Source organism: Phyllobates terribilis, unplaced genomic scaffold (genome assembly GCF_046119375.1).
Source record: "Phyllobates terribilis strain yellow unplaced genomic scaffold, ASM4611937v1 Scaffold_11__3_contigs__length_659146591, whole genome shotgun sequence".
In the NCBI taxonomy this organism is placed as follows: domain Eukaryota; kingdom Metazoa; phylum Chordata; class Amphibia; order Anura; family Dendrobatidae; genus Phyllobates; species Phyllobates terribilis.
Window position 1 is genome coordinate 335931511 of NW_027362771.1, and position 27377 is coordinate 335958887.

At 41.5% G+C, this 27377-nt stretch overlaps 1 protein-coding gene across 12 annotated transcripts in view; it reads left to right on the forward strand.

Moving 5' to 3' along the window:
- Window positions 1-27377, forward strand: part of NEO1 (neogenin 1) — a 170380-nt gene that overhangs the window by 127182 nt on the left and 15821 nt on the right. For 2 of the 12 annotated variants that reach the window (XM_073652749.1, XM_073652758.1), the window contains exons 6-24: window positions 2154-2308; window positions 4154-4274; window positions 5345-5561; window positions 6018-6172; window positions 6286-6434; window positions 6791-6929; window positions 7020-7069; window positions 12909-13053; window positions 13123-13233; window positions 15066-15263; window positions 19401-19496; window positions 19881-20104; window positions 20223-20361; window positions 20450-20557; window positions 20659-20853; window positions 22274-22303; window positions 23784-23843; window positions 23938-24082; window positions 25689-25927. In XM_073652749.1, the coding sequence (XP_073508850.1) occupies window positions 2154-2308; window positions 4154-4274; window positions 5345-5561; window positions 6018-6172; window positions 6286-6434; window positions 6791-6929; window positions 7020-7069; window positions 12909-13053; window positions 13123-13233; window positions 15066-15263; window positions 19401-19496; window positions 19881-20104; window positions 20223-20361; window positions 20450-20557; window positions 20659-20853; window positions 22274-22303; window positions 23784-23843; window positions 23938-24082; window positions 25689-25927 (2676 nt within the window). The remainder of the gene's footprint in view (window positions 1-2153; window positions 2309-4153; window positions 4275-5344; window positions 5562-6017; window positions 6173-6285; window positions 6435-6790; window positions 6930-7019; window positions 7070-12908; window positions 13054-13122; window positions 13234-15065; window positions 15264-19400; window positions 19497-19880; window positions 20105-20222; window positions 20362-20449; window positions 20558-20658; window positions 20854-22273; window positions 22304-23783; window positions 23844-23937; window positions 24083-25688; window positions 25928-27377) is intronic. The other 10 variants (XM_073652755.1, XM_073652760.1, XM_073652750.1 and 7 more) reach the window with 9 other exon arrangements.

Below are 27377 nucleotides of genomic sequence, written 5' to 3' on the forward strand. Positions count from 1 at the left end.
TGTGTTGCTTTTGCTAGTTGTTCGTTTTTATACACATTATACCAGGGCTGCACTGGGACTGAGAAGTAGCCCTCGCACACAAATCCCAGCAGCCCACCAAAAAAACACACCCTGACGAAATTCCTTCAAAATGGCGCCAAGTGCATGCTTAAGAAATGCTTATTATTTTTTTCTCGGTCACACCCCTTACCAGCCACAAAACAAGGAAAATAAATTCTACATGGAAATACCTAATTAGGTAAATGTATACACTTGCTTTGTCAGTCAGGAGCCAAGTGTTTGCTACCACATTATAGGCAACAGTGCTACAAATATTACCGCTAACACATCTACACTGGTGAATTATCACATTGCGGACTATACAAGAGAGTGAGGGTTGTAGTGTCGATCTAGCATACCACTGGAGCAGAGCGTTCAGTGCAGAGAGCCCGCGGGCACTTCACACTTCACCATATGCAACAGTTTAAAAATTATATTTCTGATTTATGCAGCTAGTATAATCATCAACAAAGGTATTCTTTATTTGTTTTACCCATGTCTGATCAACACACATCATTCACACATTAGGTGCATAACAGACACACACACACACACACACACACGTCACTCACACATTAGATACATGACAGACAAACCCACTTCTCACTTATACATTAGGTACATGACCGACACACGCACATTAGATACATGATCCACATCCACACATCACTCACACATTAGATACATTACCGACACATGTCACTCACACATTAGATATTTTCAGCACTCTCATCTATAAAACTTTACATGCAGTGCAGCTGTCACACGTTGCATATATATCCCTAACCTACTGTCTCTTTCCTCATCATCCTGTAGACTGTAAGCCCGCAAGGGCTGGGCTCTCTCCCCCTCTGTTACCAGCTTGTCACTGTTAGTTCGCTCATTGCAGTTTATATTTGTATTCTGTATGTAAACCCTTTTCACATGTACAGTTCCATGGAATCAGTGCTGCTCTAAAAATAAATACGGTAGGTCGCATAGAAGATGAGCAGATGGCACACACATCACACTCATTACATAAATGCTGTACAAAAACCTAAGTCTCTTCATACTACAATAATACCCATGGTAGCTGCCTTTTTAGCTGATATGACGCTAGCAATCTTCTCCCTTGTTGCCCCCGCAATAATGCCCAGGCCCAAAAACCAGTTAGCCTCTGCCCAGATTTCTTAAAGTATTCCAGATCAACAAGTCTATCAGGAGATAATTACACCCATTAAGTGTAGCAACTCAAAGAATCATGAAGAAAAAGGAGAACCAAGAGTCCATGCTACTATATAAAATGTGTTATTTTGTTCAAAATGACATTTGAAAGCAAGATTTTCTGCCCGTATTTTGCATAAGCCCCAGTCCCAATGGTGACTATAGTAGACAAAAATAAGAGAACTTTTACTGGTAGGTTTGGAGAAACTTGCGAGCAGTAACTGTTCCTTTCCTGTGCTGCCAGTACTAGATGTTTTTCCTTCTCACCACTGTAGTTAAGTGTTTCTTTTCTCCTTACTGCTCCAACCTCCTGTCCCTTCCTATACAACTGCTTCATTGCTCTACTTTACTCCCCTCTCAGCTTTCTTACTATGTTTCTCTCTTGCTCTGCTCATCTTTTTCAATCTTCTCCTCACCTCCCTCTGCTCTTGCAGGGACAAGTATCCTCTTATTCAGCTCCTTCATCTCCCTCTCGCAAACACCTGACCTAGACACTGGAATATGGGCATGTTTAGCTAGCGTCCCTTTCTCACCAGCTGGTCTGTGTTCACAATGCAGTAAACAGTGGGAGGCTGTACTAATGTGGTGCTGTGCACAAATACTATTATACAGTGCCAAGCTGAGCGACCCAGACTTAATCGGCCCACCAGGAATCTGCCCGGTGAGGCGGATTGTCAGTCAGGGCCTGCCTTCTACTGTTTTTTTTTCAATGTTATAGGTAAAATAAACCATATTACTAATGGTGTTGAATAGGGTTTTTTGCCTTGTGACTGGAGAACAGCGCGCATAATTTTCCTCCCATTTCTTAATTTGCTAATCCAGTTTCAAGTATCTTTAGAAATGTATTTGCATCTCCACATTTACACATCTGTATGCACTGATGTAAGTAATATAACATATTCCTCTTACAGTGCCTCCTGTATTTTATGTTAAGCCATCAAACACACATGCTCATGAATCTATGGATATCGTGTTTGAGTGTGAAGTTAAAGGAAGACCTGCCCCTACTGTCAAATGGGTGAAGAATGGAGATGTGGTCATTCCAAGTGACTACTTCAAAATAGTGGTAAGTGAACATGTGGCCTGATATGCAGTCGTAGTCTGGAGGCTCAGTAAGAATTTCATGGTAATCTACATGTTTAATGTGCTATTGTAGGTATTACTATTCCTTACATCTAATCTACTTATGGAGATATTAAGGAGGTTCTGCTCTGATGCATTGAACAGAGGAGCCCCTCTCTATAAAAGTGTACACTATTAGGTCATATTAAGAGATGTTCTCAACTACACATCATTTTTAAAGGGAACCTCTCAGCAGGTTTTTAAACCCCCAGACTAATGGGATGTAAGTAAAGTTGCTGTAACATTGATTAATTCCATACCTTTGTTTTAGAAATCCTTTTTCCATTTTTGATAAATTTACAGTCTAATTTTTATGCTAATGTGCTGCAAGTGCACTGCGCTTACAACTCTCCAGGTATCTCTCCCTATTTCCCACCTGTCTCCTGTCATTGACTAACAGTTAACTCTTGTCTCCCCTTTCCGAGATGTCGCACAGGTGGTATCATTCCCTGGGACCACACATGATCAGATCGATAGTCCGGCTCTCGCAGAACCTTACTGAGAATGTGTCGTCCCAGGGAATGACTGCACCTTCGTGGGGATTCAGACACCTGTCTATGACTTGACCTGTCCCATTTATTATTCATATCTCATAACAGATTTTCATCCCTGTTTTATATAATATGTACTGTTGTAAATTGAGTTGTGATATTCGGAATATGTATACGTGGTGTATTTAACTCAGGTGATTGGCTAATTGACACATCTATTACTTTATAATCATTGTGTCTGTACGTTTGTATGGTAGCTTGAGAAAGACCAGAGAGGGAAATTAAGACATTTAAGCTTTGGAAACTTCTTGGAGAGAGCGGTCTTTAATGGGTACAAGAGTGACCTGTTGGTCACGGGCAGGAGACGGATGAGAAATAATGAGAGAGGCCGGAGAACTTTAAGTGCAGGGCCAAACACACTGGAATTGTGGCTCATTTGCATAAAAATTCGCTGATGAATTTCTCAAAAACTGAAACAAGGTTTTCTTAAACAGAGGTATGGATTTAATCAACATTTCAACATTACCACGACTTTACATAGATGACAGTTTGGTGTGTAAAAAAACTGCCAACAGGTTTCAATTAAGTAGGGCCATTCACTAGATCATATATGTCAAACTCTGGCCCATGGGCCAGATCTGGCCCGCAGGATGATTTTATTTGGCCCACGACACCAGAACCGCCACTCCTATGTGGGGCTATTATTCTGTATGGAGGACTATGTGGGCCCCATTATACTGTATGGAGGCCTGTGTGAGGCTATTATTCTGTATGGAGGACTATGTGGGCCCCATTATTCTGTATGGAGGACTATGTGGGCCCCATTATTCTGTATGGAGGACTATGTGGGCCCCATTATTCTGTATGGAGGACTATGTGGGCCCCATTATTCTGTATGGAGGACTATGTGGGCCCCATTATTCTGTATGGAGGACTATGTGGGCCCCATTATTCTGTATGGAGGACTATGTGGGCTCCATTATTCTGTATGGAGGACTATGTGGGCCCCATTATTCTGTATGGAGGACTATGTGGGCCCCATTATTCTGTATGGAGGACTATGTGGGCCCCATTAGTCTGTATGGAGGACTATGTGGGGCCCATTAGTCTATATGGAGGACTATGTGGGATGTGGGGCCCATTATTCTGTATACTGGTTGGCCCGCAACTTGGTCCAAGTTTTCCATTTTGGCCCTCTGTGTGGTTGAGTTTGACATCCCTGCACTAGATGGTAGAGAAATGTCGTACAAACCACGCTGCTCCTGGGTAAAAATTCACCACTGTTTTCCCTTGTCCAGGACGATCATAATCTTCAGGTTCTTGGTCTTGTGCGCTCAGACGAAGGATTTTATCAGTGTATCGCTGAGAATGAGGTGGGAAATGTGCAGGCAGCAGCTCAGCTCATTATCGTAGACCCTGGTAAGATGTCAAAAAAACTTTTTTACTCTCCCTGTCCCTTCCCAGTGTCCTGCATCAGATTTCCGATAGTTATCATATCACAATATTTCCATAGTTAATAACTTAGGGTGTGCTGTTGGCAAACTTTATAGACCTAGTGAACAATTTGGCCATTAAAAAGCATTGACCTTTTGTTCTGTAATTAATCTGAGAACGGAGTTTCCCTTGTAGTCCCACCTATTGTTCCAGTGGCCCTTATTTTTTGTGTTGTCTCTTCCTGATTCTTCTTTCCAGTGCCCCCTGCATAGCATCCTTCTCGTCATGCGTCATGTAGCCTGCTGCTTTCTATCTCATGGAAAGTGCCCCATGGCTTCCTGACATTGAGGTTATGATCTTATGTCGCAACAGATCTCCTGAATAGATAGTTTTATCAAACCAGTGAAAATATAGAGGTCTTGTAAATTGACTAAATGAATATTAAACTCCCCTATCCAAAGTGTGCCTTGCAGCTCTGCCCATTCATATGCGTTTTGACTTTTATTCTACATTTTCAGGTTTTGCATGCAATGTTATGTGACTGCCAATGATCCAGTCCTTCCTTCTTTCACGTTGTGTAGGTTTGCACATTCATTCAAATATAGAAAAAAAGTTTAAAACATTCACATATATTACAAGGTTTTCTATAAAAATAATCCTATATTGGAATTTGAAGGGCTGTATCATTTCAGGATGTCGTATTAAGCAAGTGAACCCATTTACAGCCAAGGGACCTTCATTGTGGCTGTGCTCTGCTGGTCTCTTGGTTATTTAGTGGGATACATTTTGTGTTTTGCATGTTTGTGAGCTACATTGCCAGCCAGAAGTTGCACCATTTGATGCTCAAAAGATCAAGGTTCAGATTTCATCACAGTCTTAATGAATTGCTGTTTGACTCCTCATCTCAGTGGTGTCCTTCTGGGAGGCAGGTGGCCCATGTCTGCATGGAGGCCGTGCTTGGTTTGTTTTGTTTATTTTTTGTTCTTGTTTTTCGCTCTGTGTCTGTGTGCCTGTGCTTGTCCTCCCCCCTCCTTACCCAACTCAACCATGTCAAGGTGTTACCGTCCCAACCTCTCCTGCCCCCTCACTGACCCGTGCCACTGCTCACCATGTAGCTGCCACACCAGGAGGTCCCCTTCCTTCATCCCCACGGGATGTTGTGGCCTCTTTGGTGTCAACGCGCTTCATCAAGCTGACGTGGCGTGTGCCTGCTGACGCCCATGGAGACAACCTTACCTACCAAGTATATTACAGCAAAGAGGGAATGAACAGGTAAGTCTTACAATTTGAATCATGTATTGATTTGTTTTACAACTAAAGCATGTAGTGTAGTTCCTGCTCAACAGGTTTCTGTATGTTGTATAGTAAAAGCATAATTCATGTTATCCTTAAAAGTATTGAACAAAATCTTAAAGGGTTGAGCCTGCACAATGCCAAAGCGAGCAAAGCAGGACCAACCCTTTAACTTATGTATGTGTGCTGTCACGTAAAGTAGTATATTGTAATACAAGTAAGTATTCCGAAACCTTTTTTACTTTTAGTGTTAATGGTATTCACTAGTATTGTGTCATGTGTAGGGAAGACTGCAGTGGAACACATCCGCTAAATTTAGTGTTAGAGCAGTTGCTCTTAAATTTTTTTTTGCCTAATTTTAATGATTTAAGGTTGTTCATTGATGTGTACATATAGTCCTAATCTTTGCACTGATATATTTTGTACTAAATACAGGGAGCGAGTGGAGAACACCAGTCGTCCAGGAGAATTGCAGGTCACCATCCAGAACCTCTTACCAGAAACAGTCTACTACTTCCGAGTGGTGGCTCATAATAATTATGGTGCTGGTGAAAGTTCACCCCCTCTCAAGGTGGAAACACAACCTGAGGGTAAGAAATTTAGTAGGGTTTGTAAAGCACAAAGCTTTTAATCCATCATAGCCATGTCTTACATCAGAATTTGTGAAAGCATATATTGAGTCCATTGATTTGTCACCTTTCAGTTCAAGTTCCTGGTCCAGCCCCAAATCTCCGAGCTACAGCCATTTCGGCTACATCTGTTAGTGTAAGCTGGGAATTGCCACTTTCTGGAAATGGGGAAATTCAGAATTATAAGCTTTATTATATGGAGAAAGGAGGCGGAAACGAGCAGGTAAACCCATCTGATCTAAGCTGTACTTTAGGCTCAAGTCCAATTATTGACGTAATCTCAAGGAGACACGTTTACTCTGAATTTAAGGACTATCGCTGTATTCTTGATTTTTCTTACAGTAAATTTGGTAAAAACACCTGGTATGTGACAATAATACACTTGCACAGTACAGCACCATTTACTTTTATAGAACCTTGACCACAGAGCTTTGCAAATTAGTGAAACTTCAGGTCCAAAGACAAGAGAGTACAATGTGCAAAACCCTCTCAAGTGTTAGCTGCTTATCTTATGTATGCTGGCATTGGTATATTTGTTTTTAAATGCTTGTCTGATGTTATTCTGTATTGTGTCTGCAGGATTTTGATATTTTGGGGCTATCATATACTGTAAATAATTTGAAGAAATACACAGAGTATACTTTTCGGGTAGTGGCAATTAATAAGCATGGGCCTGGAGTATCAACACACGATGTTATAGCCAGGACTCTATCTGATGGTTTGTATCTAGCTTCCTGTGATATGTATTACAAAATATTTTGTGACTTTTCAGTTCGTTATTGGCAATCTTTTTCTGTTTCCATTTCAGTGCCCAGTGCCGCTCCTCAGAACCTTACCCTGGAGGTGCGCAGCTCTCAGGTACGGTTTATATTATAAGCTTTGCCCATGTGCTTTGCTTAAGGTCACAGATTTCCAAATGCTACATCATATCTAGATTACTTGTTCTTTCTGCCTGATGAGTCCTGGCTTTTACAAATGCATCTGGTCTCTTTTTCTAAGCTTAAAGTCCATCCCAGAGTTTAGCCCTCCCATGAACTAGTCCTATAGACTCTTCCCCCTATCCGTCTTCTCCATGTGTGGTTTAGATGATCTGTTTAATTACACTATTACAATTTTTTTTCGTTATGCCCCTTAGTGGTAAAGACTTCAAGTAAAAAGTATTGAAAGAAAAAATTGGGAGCCTTTCAGAATTTTCAATAATTTTTGCATATACGTGACCTAAAACTATCATCATAATTTACACAAGTCTTAAACGTACAGTAGATAAAAATTGATCAAACAAATGAGTAAAAAAATGATAGTCTAATATTTATTAAAGAGGAAAATGATTTACTATCAAATGTCTGTGAGTAGCAAAAGTATGTGAACCTTTGGTTTTAATGTCTGATATGACCACTAGCTCCTTCTAAATGATTCCAGTAATTGATAGTCCTGCTCGTTGGCTTGCAGGTGTTTTAGGCCTTTCCTCCCTACAAAACTGCTTCAATTCTGTGATGTTGGTGGGTTTTCGCCCATGAACTTCAGGTCCTTCCACAACATTTCTAGAACATTAAGGTCAAGACTTTGACTTGGCCCTGCCAAAGCTTTAACCTTATTCTACTGTAAATAGGACCTGTCACCAAATTTTTCACGTTGAACTGAAGATCGTATATAATAGTGGCTGCAGAGTGGAATAAAACAAACCCACATATATATATTTTTTTTTATTTCACTTGTCGTTGCAGAGATATTGGTATCAGAGTATTTGGCACCTAATGAGTTAACTTTTTTAAAGTTCAAGTGGGTGTTATCAGTCAGTTTTCACTGGGGCTGTGTACTTCTTCCCCTCTGACACTGATCAATCACAAGCAGTCAGCAAGGTAGCAGAATACTCCACTAGAGCTCTGATCTCCTGGTCTAACCTTATTTTGCTGCGTGACCCATGTTTTTTTTAATGGGAACCTGTCAGGTCTCCTATTCCCTCCAACTCAGCAGCATTCAGTTATGTGTGATTAAACTCCCTTCCCAACCATCCCTGTATAACATAATGGAGTTAAAAAAGCATTTATATTGTCCCCATTTGACTAGTTGATGTGGCTTTAGTTCCTCAGACTAGTCAGCCCTCTTTCCATGTTATCACGCCCCCATGGGCGTGATAACATAATTTGCATGGGCCGGCCTCATCGCCAGCTCATGCAAATCTGCGCATGTGCGTCGCTCATTCCGGCAGCGGCACTGCATCTGTGAAGCCAGGTGTACGCTTCCCGGCTTCAGAGGTGCACTGCGCATGACTGGAAGCCATCTTCTGAACTTTTGGACATGCGCAGCGTACACCTGGCTTCATAGACTCAGTGACGCTGCCGGAATGAGCGGCACGCGTGCACCGATTTGCCTGAGCTGGAGATGATGCGAGCTCGTGCAAATTATGTTATCACGCCCACAGGTAACTAACGCACCATCGACTAGTCAAAGCCCTCATTAGAATAGCAAACTGGGAAATATATTCTGTTATATCGGGATGGTTAGGCAGGGAGTTTAATCACACATAGCTGACTGCTGCTGGGTTGGAGGACATGGGGGACCTGACAGGTTCCCGTTAAGAGTCAGCTCACAGATCCTGGCCTAGATGCAAAACAGATTCAAACCATGACACTACCTACATTTCACAGATGGTAGAGTTTTTTGTGTTTTTTATGCAGGGTGCCTTGGGTTCTTTTTTGACTTCGCAGACTGCTAGTTCAGACTTTGATACATACCTGTTCTTTAAATAAAACAGGTCCCCCACTCACAACTGATTTGGTCTCTCATTGTTTGAAAACACTAGAATGTAATATCACCTTCAAATTATTTTATAATCCTAAAGGTTCACATACTTTTGCCACTCAGATATGTGATAATAGATAATTTTTCTCATTAAAAAAATGACAATGTTTAAGATTTTTTTTACTCATTTTTTATTTGGTTCTCCTTCTGCTTTTAGGAAAAGCTGATGTAGTTTTTGGTCAAATTTATGCATATATATGGAAAATTATGAAGGCTTCACAAACTTTCAAGCACCACTGTATGTTGTAAAAAAAAATAACATACTGACATATACAGTTGTGAACAAAATTGTTGGTACCCTTCTGTTAAACTAAGAAAAACCCACAATGGTCACTGAAATAACTTGAAACTGTCCAAAGTAATTTTCAATTTAAATTTGCTGATCTTCAACTAAAGAAAATCTGACATTGCCTTTTAATTTAGGTTCAATAGAAAATTAAAAAAAAGCAAAAAATAAAGTGATAAAAAGGGCCTGCACAAAAGTGATGGTACCCCTAGAAAAGATTGAAAATAATTTGACCTTAGGAACATATTAAACTAAGGTGTGTCCCGTAATTAGCAGCACAGGTGTAATCAGTCAGTCTGCCTATTTAGATGGTGAAAAGTAGTCACTGTGCTGTTTGTTATAATGGTGTGCACCGTACTGAACATGGACCTAAGAAAGCGAAAGCGTTGTCTCAGGAGATTAGAAAGAAAATCAAAGACAAACATGTTTTAAGGTAAAAGCTATAAGACCGTCTCCAAACATCTTGATATTGTGATATTGCTGTTACTACAGTTGCACATATTATTAAAAAGTTTAAGGTCTATGGGACTGTAGCCAACCTCCTTTTAAGGTCTATGGGACTGTAGCCAACCTCCATGGACGTGTCTGCAAGAGGAAAATTGATGACAAATTGAAGAGGCTGATAATTTGAATGGTAACCAAAGAGCCCAGAATAACTTCCTAAGAGGTTTGCAGTGAACTCCAAGGTCAGTGTCAGATCACACTATCTGTCGCTGTCTTGGCATAGAAGACAACCGAGGAGGAAACCATTGTTGAAAGCAAATCATTAAAAAATAAAGACTGGAATTTACCAAAATGCATATTGACAAGCCACAAAGCTTTTGGAAGAATGTCCTTTGGACAGATGCAGATGAAATAAAACTGGAACTTTGGCAAGTAACATCAGCCTTATGCTAACAGTTGCAAAATGGAGGCATACAAAGAAAGAAAAGAACATTGTACCTTTGTGAAACATGGAGGAGGCTCGGTTATATTTAGGGGCTGCATCTGGCACAGGGGTCTTGATTCTGTGCGGAGTATGATGAAATCTCAAGACTATCAAGGCATGCTGAAGGAAAATGTGCTGCCCAGTATCAGAAAGCTTGGTCAGAGCCGAAGGTCATGGGTTCTTCAACCGGTTAATGATCCAAAACACCCAGCTAAAAACAATCAAGAATGGCTAAGAGCTAAGCTTTGGACTATTCTGAAGTGGCCTGACCTAAATCTTACTAAACATCTGTGGAAAGAGCTGGAACCTGCAGTCTGGAGAAGCCACCCTTCACACCTGAGACAGCTTGAGCAGTTTGCTCATAAGAAGTGGGCAAAAATACCTGTGGATAGGTGCAGAAGTCTCATTGAGAGCTACAGAAATTGCACTGATTTCCATAAAAGACTGTGCCGCACAATTAAGTTAAGGGTACCATCAATTTAGTCCAAATTTTTTGGTTGAACCAAAATCCAAAAAGCAATATCTCATTTTCATTCTTTGATATTTAATTTAAATTTAAAATTACTTTTGTTAATTTCAAGGTTTTTTCAGAGACTGTTGTAGTTTTTTTAACAGGAGTGCCAACAATTATATTCACGTCTGTAAGTGCCAATATGTTAGTAAGTGTACTCTTAGTTTGGTACACACAATAAATTTGCTGTTTTGACTCCATTATAAAGTTTTCTTCATACAAACTTGCCGTTGGCAAGTAATTGCTTTTGATCTCCTGCATTGATTATTCAATGTTCTTGCTTTATTACAGCTTGCATATTTTTTTTCAGCTCACACGGAGTTTACTAGTATCATTTGTTAGATAGTACTAATTGCTACATGGCTACTGATTGAAACCGATCATTTTATTATCTGCTTAAAATTCTACTCACTAAATCTTTGGATATACAGTGGGTGAAATGAATATTGAACACGTCACAAATTTTCTAAGTAAATATATATCTAAAGGTGCTATTGACATGAAATTCTCACCAGATGTCTGTAACAGCCCATCCAATCCACACAGGCAAAGAAATCAAACCATAGATGTTCATAAATTGTTGTGAGTAATAATGAGAAATGACACAGGGAAAAAGTATTGAACATATGAATAAAGAGAGACGCAAAAAGCCATGGAAAGTCATGACAGCAGCTGAAATCTATCAGTAATTTAGAAAGCAATTCTGCCACTTAGTGAAAAATATTATCAGCTGGTTCAACTGATGACCTATAAAAAGGTGTCTCATTACCAAGGTGCCACGCAAGAAACATCTCCTGATGGGTGAAACCAATGAGCTGCCTCAAGACATTTGTAACATTATTGTTGCAAAACATACTGATGGCATTGTTTACAGAAGAATTTCTAAATTACTGAAGGTTCCAGTGAGCACTGTTGGCAAATAATCTGGAAGTGGAAAAAACATAATTTCACCATAAACAGGCCACGACCAGGTGCTCTGTGCAATTTTTGAAAAGAATTATCAGAAGAACTGTCTTAGAGCCAAGGACCACCTGTGGAGAGCTACAGAAAAACCTGGAATCAGCAGGTACAATTGTTTGTTTTAAAGAAAACGAAGTCATGCACTAAACCTCAATGGCCTGTACGTAGGCTCACCACAAAAAACGCCATTGCTGAATAAAAAGCTTGTTCAAGCGCTTTTAAAGTTTGCTTAACATTTAAACAAGCTTGTGAAACACTGGGAGGATATAGTCTGATAAGATGAGACCAAAATTGAACTCTTTGGATACCATAATACAGACCATGTTTGGAGGCCAAAAGGCACTGCATATCACCCCAAAAACACCATACCAACAGTGAAGTTTGGAGGTGGGAACATCATAGTGTAGGGCTGTTTTTTAACATACGGCTCCGGCAAACTTCATATGATTGAAGGAAGGATGAATGGACAAATGTAACAAGACATTCTTGATAAAAATCTGCTGCCATCTACCAAGATGATGAAGATGAAACAAGGGTGGACATTTCAGCAAGACAATGATCCCAACCACACAGCCAAGGAAACTCTCAATTGGTTTCAGAGAAAGAAAATAAAGCTGCTAGAATGGCCCAGCCAATCACCTGACCTGAATCCAATAGAAAATGTATGGAAGGAACTAAAGCTCAGAGTTCATAGAAGGAGCCCACGGGACATTCAGGATTTGCATAGTGTTTTTGTGAAGAATGGGCCAAAATCCCATGTGAGAAATGCATGCGACTACTTTCTCCATGCAGGAGGCGTCTTGAAGCTGTCATCACTAACAAAGGCTTTTGTACAAAGTATTAATTAAATTTCAGTAAGTGTGTTCAATACTTTTCCCTGTTTCATTTCTCATTGTTACACATAACTTAATTTATGGACATCTATGGTTTGATGTATTTCCCTGTGTGGATTGGATGGGTTGTCACTGACATCTGGTGAGAATTTCATGTCAATAGCACCTTTTAGAAATATATTTACTTTGAAGATTGGTGAAGTGTTCAATACTTATTTCACCCGCTGTAAGTACAGCTCTGAGCATTCTTATAATTTCAGTGTAAGCATTTAGATATAAATTAGGGCTTTTTGAGTTAGTTCATTGTCAATGGAAGTCGTGTTAGGCCTTCAATACATTATATTTTACTTTTGGTTTGTGTTACTTTACCTCCACAGAGTATTTTTGTGCAGTGGCAACCTCCTCCTGCAGGAACCCAGAATGGCCCGATTGTAGGGTATAAATTGCGTTTCCGCAAGACGGCAAGGAAGATTGATACAAATGAGATCTTGGTAGATACTCAGCTGTCACAACTTGTCAACGGTGAGTGATGCAACATTTATGAGATTTTTGTATTATATTTCTGACTTTTAATGACCCATTTCTTTCCAGGGCTTGATCGTGACACTGAATATAGCTTCCGGGTTGTGGCCATGACTGTAAATGGCAGTGGGCCAGCTACTGATTGGCTAGCTGCAGAAACTTTTGAAAATGATCTTGACGGTAAGGTCTTGATTGTCTAATTAAAAATTCTTTCTGTGCTCGTTACTAGATTTGGAAAGTTCAACTATCTCTTGATTTTTTCATGGGTAACTAATAGCTTTTAAGCTGTACTTTTCTTTATAAAAGTTACTGTCCCTCACCCTCTTCCATTATTTTGTTAGAAATGTCAAATCTTAACCTGGAGATCACAAGGCTGTCAGCAGACCGATATTCCTAGCGACCCCCTCATACAGATGCACGTGTGATTTAGCTGAGCGTGCATGTGTTTTCCAAATGAAGAGGGTGGAGAACCGCTGCTGGAGATCTCTGGTGGCATCCTTATCTCCTTTGAAAACTAAAGAATTGTTGAATTCAACATGCTGGTTCTTTATTTCCCTCTGTCATCAATTTCTGGAAAGTCGGGAAGCCCCGATACCAATTAGATGGTCAGTGGGTTCGTAGCATCTCGGTATAACACACAATAGCTTTTTGTTTACTTATTTGATCACAAAATATTCTACAATGTTTTTTTTGTTTAGTTTTTCTTTTTTTGCTTTAGTAGCAGTTTTTTATGTCAATGTGGATGCCATAAAGCTTGTCTCTACACTTGCTATTCAAGTTGCTGTTTCCATAATTGTTAAATTAGTAGAATTAGAAAAAAAATGACAACCAGAAAATAACAAACAATAAGAAAAAAAGCAATGTTTTCCTGCATTTGCTTTAACTAGTAGAAAAATATAGCTGCATTTCAGATTGTGTAGAAACAAGCATCAGCAAGAATTTTCCGAATCCTGTTGTTCGATGTGTGTGCTACTAATTGAAGAAAAACCTTAAAGGGAATCTGTCACCAGATTTTTGCCACCTAATCTGAGAGCAGCATAATGTAGTGATAGAGACCCTAATTCCCGTGATGTCACTTACTGGGCTGCTTGCTGTGGTTTTGATAAAATCAGTATTTTATCAGCAGGAGATACACTGGAGGACTAGTGAAACTGCTGCCACGTAGTCCTCCATATTAATGAGCTCTGTGTAACCCCACCCCAGACACAGATTGGCAGCTTTTTGCCTATGCACAGTGTACACTGAAGGCTGTCACGCAGTGGTGTGGGCGGGGTTATACAGAGCTCAACATTCAGAGAACGCCCAGATCTGCAGCAGAGAAAACAGTGATTATGTTCAAAATAACATGCAGCTCAATAAGCAATACATCACTGGAGTCAGGGTCTCTGTCATCAGGATTTTGCTACACCATCCAAGAGCAGCATAATGTAGCCTCCCTTTGTGTGTTTTGTGTCAACAAGCTGGATCCTTATCTCCCTTGACATCTCCTGTCGGGGGTAAAGTTTGGGGGCCCCCACACACACGGACTGTCTGTGGGTTCGTACGAATTTAGTCTGTGTATCGGGGCCTTAAGGGGAACCTGTTGTCTGACTCCCACACCCGAGCCATGAGCAGCATGAGTCAGAGTGCGGCTGTGCTATTGCATCTGTATATATTTTACTCTGAAATACTGGGGCGCTATGTGTCTCACCTGATTAGTCTAAGGCCAGTCCCCAACTGCTTCTCCTTGTTCCTGGTGTCTTAGATTGACAGATCTTCCTGTTTATGTGTGCATAAGGAGAGACCTGTCAGGCAAAGAGATGGGGGTAGGGAGAAGTCGCTGGGGTCAGCCTCTGTCTCATCATCTAAGACACACAGTCCCTGGCCTGTTTTTCAAAGTTCATACACTCTGGACTACTGCAGCGTTTTAGAGTAAGGGCACCATGATTCAGATGGCACGTTCCCTTTAAGCCTTTGGTCTTGTTTTTGAGCCAGTTTGTGGTTATTATACTTTTTGATAAACTTTATTACAGAGTCCCGTGTCCCAGATGTGCCAAGTTCTCTCCATGTGCGCCCATTGGTGACAAGTATTGTTGTCAGTTGGACACCCCCAGAAAATCAGCACCAAGTGGTTGTCCGTGGGTATGCAATAGGTTATGGTCTTGGGAGCCCTCATGCCCAGACGGTTCGTGTTGACCATAAGCAACGCTACTACACCATTGAAAACTTGGGTAAGTGCTATTTTACCTGTATCTTGACAGTTGCTTTTATTTAGAGGCAAAGCCAATTGTTCATTTGTCGCCTTTCACAATGTAGATATACAGAATATGTATATTATCTAGAGATGGTCATGTCCACATCATTCAGTGTTGCAACAGTGCCCTCCTGTGGACATGTGGGTGTCTGCCATCCAACACCGAATTCCCTGTGATGCAAAAAGAAACCCCACACTTGTCCTCCTGTTAGGAAAATTATATAGTTTTTGTGTTCTAGAAAGCAAAATGATGTCAGACTGGACCTTATTTAATGAATTATTGAAATGCTGATGGCTTTTTCGGAGCCCTCAAAATCACACATTCTACTAATGTCTGGAAAATATTATCTGTACATTTTAGGCCACGGTCACTCTTAGCAAACTGTCTACAGTGAAAAATGTGAATAAAAAATCTGAACATATTTCCCATGTCATGTGAAAATCCACAAGTAGAGATGAGAGAATCAATTCGCAGGAGCCTGTCCAGTGTCCATGTTGGTATTCCCTGGCCTCCAGACTGGAGCCCTGCTAACCGCCTCCTGCGTACCAGCGCCGGACTGGAGCCCTGCGAACCGCCTCCTGCGTACCAGCGCCGGACTGGAGCCCTGCGAACCGCCTCCTGCGTACCAGCGCCGGACTGGAGCCCTGCGAACCGCCTCCTGCGTACCAGCGCCGGACTGGAGCCCTGCGAACCGCCTCCTGCCTACTAGTGTTCCTGGCACCTCTTCTAATTAGTAATAATAATCTTTATTTATATAGCGCCAACATATTCTGCAGTGCTTTACAATTCAGAGGTTCATGTACAACAGTCATAAGTAACATAGCTAAAGATAGTACAATAATTAAAGCAAAAACAATGATGACCCTGCTCGTAAGAGCTTACAATCTACAACGAGGTGGGGGTGACACAAAGTACAATGGCTTATTTACAATGATGGTCCAGCCATCTTGAGGGGATGAGGGATAGATAAAGTCTGCATGAGCTCATCACCAGCCAGTATCTGTAGTGCTTTTGGGTCCGGTGGAGACTTATGTTTGGAGAAATAAGGGATGGGCTATAAGAATATAAGAGGACTTCAATTAGGGAACGTGATAGGCCGCCCTAAACAGGTGTGTTTTTACGGAGCGCCTAAAATTGTGTAAGTTGTGGTTCGACCTAATTTCTTGGGGTAGAGCATTCCAAAGAATAGGTGCAGCTCGGGAGAAGTCTTGAAGCCGGGAGTGGGAGGTACGGATTAGTGTGGATGTTAGTCGAAAGTCGCTTGCGGAGCTCACATAACTGGTAGGCCGATAAACAGAAATGAGGGAAGAGATGTAGGGGGGTGCCACACTCTGGAGAGCTTTGTGGGTGAAAACAAGCAATTTAAATTGTATCCTATAATTCATGGGCAGCCAGTGCAATGACTGGCACAGAGCGGAGGAGTCTGAGTAACGGTTAGCCAAATAGATGACCCTGGCTGCAGCATTAAGGATGGACTGGAGGGGGAGGCCTATTAATAGAGAGTTACAGTAGTCAAGGCGGGAGTGGATCAGGGCAACAGTGAGGGTTTTTGTTGTTTCCAAGGTGAGAAAGGGGCGGATTCTAGAGATGTTCTTCAGGTGCAAGCCACAAGAGCGGACAAGAGATTGTATATGGAAGGTGAAGGAGAGATTGGTGTCAAACACCACTCCCAGACAACGCGCCTGCTGGCTCGGCAGTATTGTGGTGCCACACACGGAGAGGGAGATGTCAGATTTAGGGAGGTGAGTAGACGGCGGGAGCTGAAGAAATTCAGGTTTGGAAAGGTTGAGTTTCAGATACCGAGCGGACATGTTAGAAACTGCGGTCAGACAGTCACTGGTGTTCTGTAGTACAGTGGGGCTAAGGTCAGGGGATGAGGTGTATAGTTGTGTGTCATCAGCATAAAGATGGTACTGAAAACCAAATTTGCTGATGGTCTGTCCAATTGGGGCTGTGTAGAGAGAGAAGAGGAGAGGGCCAAGGACTGAACCCTGAGGAACCCCAATAGTGAGAGGAAGGGAGGAAGAAGTGGAGCCAGCGAATGATACACTGAAAGAGCGGTCAGATAGGTAGGAGGAGAATCAGGAGAGAGCAGTGTCCTTTATGCCAATTGAGTGGAGCATAGAGAGTAGAACGTGGTGGTCAATGGTGTTAAAAGCTGCAGAGAGGTCAAGAAGAATGAGCAGAGAGTAGTCACCATTACTTTTTGCTGTCAGAAGGTCATTGGTTACTTTGATGAGTGCAGTTTCTGTAGAATGTAGGGGGCGGAAGCCGGACTGTGATGGGTCTAGAAGAGAGTGAGTGGAGAGGTAACTGGTAAGACTGGAGTAGACCAGGTGCTCCAAGAGTTTAGAGATGAAGGGGAGATTGGAGACTGTAGTTGTTTGTTTTAATAATGGAGTAATGATGGAGTGTTTGAAGGAGGAGGGGAAGATACCAGAAGAGAGGGAGAGGTTGAAGATGTTAGGTGAGTAGTGACGACTGAAAAAAAGTGACTGGAGTAAATGTGAGGGGATGGGGTCAGTGGTGCATGTAGTGGGATGAGAAAAAGAAAGGAGCCTGGAGACGACTTCTTCTGTGACTGGGTCAAATGTAGAGAGTGATCCAGAGGGGATGTGGGGAGGGATGGGAGTCATGGCACTTGGTGACTGGGAGCTGATTTCCTGACGGATGGGGTCTATTTTCTCTGTGAAGTAGGAGGCCAAGTCCTCAGCACAAATGTCCGTGATGAGGGCCTTGGCTTTAGGACTCAGGAGGGAGTGAAAGGTGTCGAAGAGCTTTTTGGGGTTGTTGAATAGCGAGGAGAATCGGGGTGGTGAAGTAGGTCTGTTTAGCAAGGTGAAGGGCAAGAGTTATAGGTTTTTAACATAAATGTATAGTGGATAAAGTTTTCTAGTGTGCGAGTTTTCCTCCATAGGCTTTCGGCACTTCTAGAGCATTGTTTGAGAAATCGGGTTTGCGGTGTGAGCCAGGGCTGTTTTACTCTTTGTTTAGAGGTTCTGAGGGTGAGGGGCGCTACTTGGTCCAGTGTGCTTCTGAGAGTGTCATTGTAGTGGTTTACAGCCAGATCAGGACAGGACAGGGAGGAGATTGGAGGCATTGATGAGTGAAGGGAGTCAGTAAGTGTATGAGGGTTAATGGCTTGTAGATTTCTGAATGTGTGATAGGTAGGAATGTGCTGGGGCGGGTGAGGATTTGTGAGCATGAAGGAGACAATGTTATGATCACAGAGGGAAGAGGGGAGTTATTTAGGTGGGGGATTTAACAAAGCTGGACAAAGACCAGATCAAGGGTGTTTCCCTCTTTGAGGGTCTCAGAGGTTGAAAGCTATGAGAGGCCAAGACAAGTGGTTAAAGATAGAAGCTGGGATGCCAATGGGGAGGTGGGGCTGTTTATGGGGATGTTGAAGTCCCCCAGGATAAGGGTTGGTAAATCTGAGGACATGAAGTGTGGCAGCCAGGCATAAAAATGGTCAAGGAACTGGGTGGGTGAGCCTGGGGGACGGTATACGACCGCTACTCTGAGGGAGAGGGGATGGAAGAGCCTGATTGTGTGGACCTCAAAAGAAGGGAATGAGAGTGATGGAACTTGGGGGATGACCTGGAAGGTGCATTGTGGGGACAGGAGTATGCTGACTCCGCCACCAAGTCTGTTTGCAGGTCTCGGGGAATGAGAAAAATGCAAGCCGCCATGAGAAATAGCAGCAGGGGAGACAGTGTCAGAATCCTGGATCCAGGTTTCAGTAGGCCCGGTGCGACCTTGTTAGTGCAACAATGGAATTGCACTGGGCCTACAAATCAGAAAAGTCTCTGGGGATTCCAGCAGGTAGGAGGCGATTCACAGGGCCCCCATCCCGCGACATCCACACTGGAGCAGGGTCCTGTAACTTTATTCGCTCATCTCTATTCCCCAACTCATGGCTGAAGAAAGGATCGCAGTTTGAAGAGCTGAAACGGCACACATACATGGATGAATAAAGACCACAGTTTTTTCACTATCTCATATCTGGATTATTGCCAATTTTGTATTATATCCACAACAAACGTTAACATGGAGATTTTGTTGAATGGGTAAATGTTTGTCACTAAACCCACATACTCTTATTGTTTGCAGAGCCAAGCTCACATTACGTCATCTCCCTAAAAGCATTTAACAACGTGGGAGAAGGTATACCTTTGTATGAAAGTGCCGTCACCCGCCAGCACACAGGTAATCCCCAGTTTATACATTGTCACTTCCGTACTATTAGTATAATTAACATTGCCATTGCTGAGCGGACTTAGTCTCTGTGGCTTTTTGTTCAATGTTGATAATGAGTGTATCTGTTACTAACAGTATCTTCTCTCTTTCTCTCCTTTCCTTGTTCTTGCATTGATATTTTTTCCCTTTACATCTCTGTATTTCTCTATCTTTTAATTTGTGTTTTATTTAATTCTTTGTTTATATCTTTTCTACCATTGATTTTTTTCTTAATTCCTTGTGTTTGCATCTATTTGCTTCTTTTTCATGCTTTATTTTTCTTTTTCCTGTTTTGTTCGCCTTTGTTTTATTTTATTTGCCAACTTTGTTTTTGCAACATTTCTTATGACCTAGACACTTCTGAGGTTGATGTTTATGTTGTTCATGCCTCATACACCCCAGTTCCAGAGCCTACCCCTATGTTGCCCCCTGTGGGGGTACAAGCTGCTATCCTCAGCAGTGACGCAGTGCGCCTTACCTGGGCTGACAACTCCCTACCTAAGAACCAAAAGATCACAGATGCCAGATACTACACAGCACGGTGGAAGACTAATATTCCTGCGAATACAAAGTATAAGGTGAGCACCTAGGAAGGCACTGTGAATTCTTCAGATATAATATGTAGGCTTGATGGTTGATGAGTGAACAAGTCATATCATTTAAGGTTTACCTGAATGTTTCTCTTTCTCCTCTTAGATGGCCAACAGCACCACTCTCTCTTACCTGGTCACGGGCTTGAAACCAAATACATTGTACGAATTCTCTGTTATGGTCACTAAAGGTCGACGGTCTAGTACATGGAGCATGACAGCTCATGGCACTACCTTTGAGTCAAGTATGTCATCAGTCCTGAGGTTTTCTTGGAATGTACCTAGTCTAGAGCACAAGACCAACCTTGTCTTCCATTTTTTATCTTTTATCAGTGCCATCCTCCCCTCCTAAGGATGTGACCGTAGTAAGCAAAGAAGGGAAACCACGTACCATAATTGTCAACTGGCAGCCTCCATCTGAAGCCAACGGCAAGATTACAGGTGAATAATTTGGAAGAAAACTTTTTTTCTAGATTTATTAATCTTTTACAAAGTAATTGCATGCGTTCCACTGCCTGAATTATATTTTTCTCTTTCTGTAGGTTACATTATATATTATAGCACAGACGTTCAAGCAGTGCTTCATGATTGGGTGATAGAACCAGTTGTTGGAAACCGTTTGACACACCAAATACAGGAGCTGACATTAGACACTCCTTACTACTTCAAGATCCAGGCTCGAAACTCAAAAGGAATGGGCCCCATGTCCGAGGCTGTTCCATTCCGCACTCCGAAAGGTGAGGCATTTCAGCCCTGCAGATAATTGTGTGTTGGCGGTCAGTGATAATAAACAAGGCCTGACATTACAGGGATAAACCAATGAATGTAATATTGTATAAGACTGTGTTGTTTTTATCATACTGACACCTCCTAGATCCCACTTACAAAACACTTTTTCGAATATCTAACTTTTGCAATTTAAAGAATATTACCTAAAGTTTAAAGGGAATCTGTCACCCCCCTGAGCAATATCAGACCTCTACTATGGTCATACAGGGAAAGTAAATCTATACTTACCTGTATGGCCCATAGCAGAGGTCTGATTGCAGAGAAATCTGGTTTTGTAAAATCTGTTTTCCCGAGGCTTGGCGTCTGGGGTACGCCAAGCAAATCCCTCCTATCTGCTTACTATTCCCCTAAATCGCCGCCTCTGTGCTAAATTACCATATCCCCCCCCTCCCCTGCACGTCACACGGCCCTGTGACGTGCCCTGCTCTGCCTCCCCTCCCACTCCCATGGAGCGCACTTGGTTTCCCTCTGGCCCCATTTGGCTGTGTACTGCCAGCAGAGCGGAAGTCTCAGTGACTCGCCGTCACTTGTGCTATACAAGGCTGCGGCGTACCAAATTGGTACCTGTGTCAACAGTGTTTGAGCAGTGTGTCATTAATATTTTTCACGTATTGATAAATAAATTGGCTTTTCCTATCTTTTGCAATGTTAAATACTGACGGCACACGGACGCGATCTGTGTGCTGTACTTGTTTTTCTCAGACCCATAGACTTGTATTGGAATGTTTCATCCATTCTGCTGGGAAAAACTGTCATTTCTGCATGTTTTTTGCATGGCACGCAATCCGTGAAACACTAACATGTGTATAGCGGAAAAGAATATAGTGGGTACTTGCAAAACGGACATCTGAATGAGGCCTAATAGGCTGACCATTCTTATTCTGTAGAGCTCACATCAGTAGTCTTCATCACGTGCACTACTAGAAGGAAAGGTATCACTAGTATGTAGAAAACAGAGGATCACTCTATTCTCAATAGGTGGTGGTTACAGCGCCCCTTGTGCACAATGAGCTCTGCACAGATCACATAGCATGCATTCAGCTTTTCTCCTTCAGTAGTCATTTCCAGACTGCAGATTGTTTGGCTGCTGCAGTTCGTTCTTCTAAATTATGCTAAGAGTGGCTCAGGCAAGATGGCAGTCGTCTTATTCATGAATAAAAAACTGAAATCACTTATTCAAATTTAACAAATTAAAACCTGATAATAAAAGATTTTTGTTACAGGCGATACATTTTAATTTAATGTAAAGATTATCAGATTTTTTGACATTATTGTCATATCAGATTATTTATGCATCACACTCTGAAATGTCATTTAAACCTTTACTGACAATTTCTACTTGCTTTTATTAACGCCTTCCTATGGCAGAATCAACACCCTACATGCCTAATAATCAAGGTAAAAAGTTGTTAGTAAGTCATGAAAAGTGGAACATCTTTCTGCAATTCAGTTGTGTAGTGTTTTCATTGTTAGAAACATATATGTGTGTGTGTGTGTCTCTACGGTGCTCAGCATAAATGAGTACACCCCTTTTGAAAAATAAGATTTTAATAAATATCTCACTGAATACAAGAACAATTTCCAAAATTTTGACAAGACTGAGTTTAGTTTCGTAGAACATTTTTTTAACTAATAACATGAAAGTAAGTTTTACTCAAATTAGTTGATGCAAAAATGAATACTCCAACATTAAAAACTACTTCATCTAGTATTTTATATGACCTCCATGAATTTTAAGGATCGCATCAAGTTTTCTAGGCATGGGATGAACAAGTTGGCGGCATATTACAACATCTATCATTTCCCATTCTTCAAGATCGACTTCTTTTAGAGCCTGGATTCTGATGAAGAGTGAAGCTCAACTTGTCTCTTCAGAATTCCCCATAGGTATTTGATTTGGGTTCAGAGTAGGAGACATACTTGGCCACTGAATCACTTTCACCCTTCAGAAATCCAACAGAGACCTTAGATGTGTGTTTTGAATCATTGTCGTGTTGGAAAAGTGCACATCTACCAAGGGCACGGAGTGATGGCAGCATCTTCTCTTTCAATATAGAGCAGTATATCTGTTAGTTCATGATACCATCAAGGAAATGTAGCTCTTTGACACCAGCATCACTCTCGCAGCCCCACATAAGGACACTGCTACCACCATGTCTCACTGTAGGCACCGTGCATGTTTTTAAATTAATTTTTCTAAATGCATGCTGCCTACAGTGAAATATAGTGGTGGCAGTGTCCTTATGTGGGGCTACATGACTGCTGCTGGTGTCTGGGAGCTACATTTCATTGACGGTATCATGAATTCACAGATGTACTGCTCTATATTGAAAGAGAAGATGCTATCATTACTCCGTGCACTTTTCCAACATAATGATCCAAAACACACAGCTTAGCTCGCTGTTCTATTTCTGAAGTGTGAACTTGTTCAGCTCATGCTTAGAAGACTTAGTGTTGTCCTTAAAAATCATAGAAGTCATACAAAATACTAGATGTAGTTGTTTTTGATGAGGGGTGTATTCATTTTTGCATCAACTAATTTGAGTAAAACTGAAGATTTTAATGAAAGTTATATTATTATCCTTACTTTCATGTTATGGGTTGAAACTATGTTCTATGAAACTCAGTATTGTCAAAATTTTGGAAATTGTTCTTGTATTCAGTGAGAGATTTGATTAAAATCTTACTTTTCAAAGGGGGTGTACTCATTTATGCTGAGCACTGTATAGATAATTTGAAGACCGATCATGACTTTACTTGCACACCTGCCACTTTGTGCTTGGGGATAAGACTTATGTTATATTCTATCAATATACCATAAATATTTGACTTGAGACATCCCTTTTTATTCCTCATCTCATAGTGGTTTTTCTTTCAGCATCAGGTGTACCCGGAAAAGGAAGCCGTACTCCTGATTTGGGACCCCCACCTGGAGGTAGTAGTTTATTTGACTTTTTTTCATAACCACTAGGCAATATCAGAAATCCTGGTGTATTAATTCTCTGGAAATAACCATACTTAAACTTTTACAGGCAGTAATAGTCCACATGGGAGTCCCACCTCCTTGGATCAGAACATGCTGCTCACAATCATTGTATCTCTTGGAGTTATAATGGTCTTAGTGGCTGTGGTCATCGCAGCCATATGTTCTCGTCGCTCCAGCTCCCATCATAAAAAGTGAGTTATATAGCTACTTTGTATGGTTCTGTAATGAATACATTTAAACTGCAGTCATTTCTAAATCTCTTATGATACATATGATAGGAAATTATTGGCAGTTATCAAGACACCCTCAATAAAGGAGTGGTTCTGCAGGTGGGGACCACAGACCACATCTCTCTCAGTACCAATGCTTTCTGGCTGATGTTTTGGTAACTTTTGAATGTTGGTTGTGCTTTTACTCTCGTGGTAGCATGAGACGGACTCTACAACCCACAGAAGTTGCTCAGGTAGTGCAGCTCATCCAGGATAGCACATCAATGTGAGCTGTGGCAAGAAGGTTTGCTGTGTCTGTCTGCGTAGTGGCTGGAGGCGCTACCAGGAGACAGGCCAGTACACCAGGAGACGTGGAGGGGGGCCGTAAGAGGGCCAACAACCCAGCAGCAGAACCGCTACCTCCGCCTTTGTGCAAGGAGGAACAGGAGGAGCACTGCCAGAGCCCTGCAAAATAACCTCCAGCAGGCCACAAATGTGCATGTGTCTGCACGAATGGTTAGAAACCGACTCCATGAGGGTGGTATGAGGGCATGACGTCCACAGATGGGGGTTGTGCTCACAGCCCAACACCGTGCAGGACGCTTGGCATTTGCCACAGAACACCAGGATTGGCAAAGTCGCCACACCGGTTTTGCAGTGGGTCAGTAATGGTGTGGGGTGGCATTTCTTTGGAGGACCGCATAGCCCTCCATGTGCTCGCCAGAGGTAGCCTGACTGCCATTAGGTACCGAGATGAGATCCTCAGACCCCTTGTGAGACCATATGCTTGTGCGGTTGGCCCTGGGTTCCTCCTAATGCAGGACAATGCCAGACCTCATGTGGGTGGAGTGTGTCAGCAGTTCCTGCAAGATGAAGGCATTGAAGCTGTGGACTGGCCCGCCCATTCCCCAGACCTGAATCCGATTGAGCACATCTGGGACATCATGTCTCTCTCCATCCACCAATGTCACGTTGCACCACGGACTGTCCAGGAGTTGGCGGATGCTTTAGTCCAGGTCTGGGAAGAGATCCCACAGGAGACCATCTGCAACTTCATCAGGAGCATGTCCAGGCGTTGTAGGGAGGTCATACAGGTACGTGGAGGCCACACACAATACTGAGCCTCATTTTGACTTGTTTTAAGGACATTACGTCAAAGTTGGATCAGCCTGTAGTGTGTTTTTCCACTTTAATTTTGGGGGTGACTCCAAATCCAGGCCTCCATTGGTTAATAAATTTGATTTCCATTGATGATTTTTGTGTGATTTTGTTATCAGCACATTCAACTTTGTACAAAACAAAGTATTCAATGAGAATATTTCATTCCTTCAGATCTAGGATGTGTTATTTGAGTGTTCCCTTTATTTTTTTGAGCAGTGTATGTATATGTATGTACTGTATGTACAGTATGTGTGTGTGTGTGTGTGTATATATATATATATATATATATATATATATATATATATATATATATATATATATATATATATATATATATATATATATATGTATGTATAACATTTTTTACATTTATTGAAAAATCAATTTCTTGAACCCCTCATCTGTTTGTATTGACTTTGATTATAAGGAAAAGGGCTGCGTGTAAATCGGTGAATGGATCCCATAAATACAAGGGTAACTCAAAGGATGTAAAGCCTCCTGACCTCTGGATTCACCATGAGAGATTGGAGTTAAAACCAGTGGATAAATCTCCAGAGACTAATGCAATGCTAACAGACAGCACCTTGCCTCGATCACCGCAGGACCTCACCCCAGGAGACAGCACCACAGAAGGCAGCATCCACCAGCACAGCAATTCATACAGAGGTGATGAGAATCATGGCGCACATTGGGACATATTCATCAAGCTAAATGCACTAAAATTTTGGCATCATTTGATTAAAAAAAAAGTCTTTCATGACATGCACATTATTTATCTCAAAACAAGGTGTTTCCCATGCACCACTCCGTATCCCGTGCAGACTAGGCGCAGCCCCTCCACTAGGTTGTAAAAATTGCACATACTCCCAAGAATCCAGAGCACCAGTAATCCTCCTTCTAAAAGATTTTTTTTTATTGACACCAGTGTGCACACAGGAAAGTTAATATATGACCATATTCATAAATAGTATTTGTCCAGGTTTGGGGACATGGGTACAGAGTCCCCCCTATATAATTCTATAGGTCCATATATATACACAAGGTGGAGTACTGGTTGAATAATGACCACAAAAGAAGAACAAACAGAGTAGCCACAAACCACCAATAAAATTAAGAGTTTATTGAAAAATATTTAAAACAATATTACCATTATATACATACTGGTCTAAGAAGGAGGAAACATCAAAATCCAGGTATCATATGCAACTCCCAGCAAAACACCTTACAAGATAGTACATATGAAGAAACATTTGATTATAACAGCCTAGTGACCATGACCTTAGGTGATATATGCAATTTAATGTAAAATGTAATGTAAAAAAGGGAGGATAAGATGAGCCCACCATGCTGCAACAACGCGCATTTCGCGCATTTGCTTTCTCAAGGGACAATGCTTTAAGAAAACTGCATATCTCACCTTGGGGCATGGTCACTAAGCTGTTATAATGGGATGTTTCTTCATATGTACTGTCTTGAAGGTGTTTTTCTGGGTGTTGCATATGATACTTGGATTTTGATGTTCTCCCTACTGTTTCCTCCTCCTTAGACCAGTAGGTATATAATGGTAATATTTTTCAATAAACTATCTTTTAATTTTATTGGTGGATTCTGGCTCCTCCGTTTGTTTGTTCTTCTTTTGTGGACACAGGAAAGTCAGCACCGTTTTGGCCATGCATGGGCTTGACAAAGTCCCTGCGTGGCTGAAACGTTGTGAACTTTCCTGTGTGTACACTGGTGTCAATAAATATATTTTTGTGGAAGGTAGATACCCGGTGCCTTGGATTCTTGGAGTACATGCACATCATTTGACATGTATTAGATGTTTTTTACGACTTGTCTGTCAAAGGGTCTTGCTGAAAAAGGTACGTCTTATTGAAAAAGGCACGGGGCTTAATGTGCGATACGATGCACAAAAAAGTTGTGACTCGTATTTCTAGGACAAAGTAAGCCAACTAAAGAGTGGTGTAAACGTAGACTAGGGAGTCTTAAAATTGAACCTATTTATCCAATAACATGAACCAGTTAGATAAATCTGGTGCATTTTAAGACTCTCTAGTCTGATTATATTGTCTAAGGATTAGACTGTTGTGATAAATATGCCTTATTGTGTTTGATG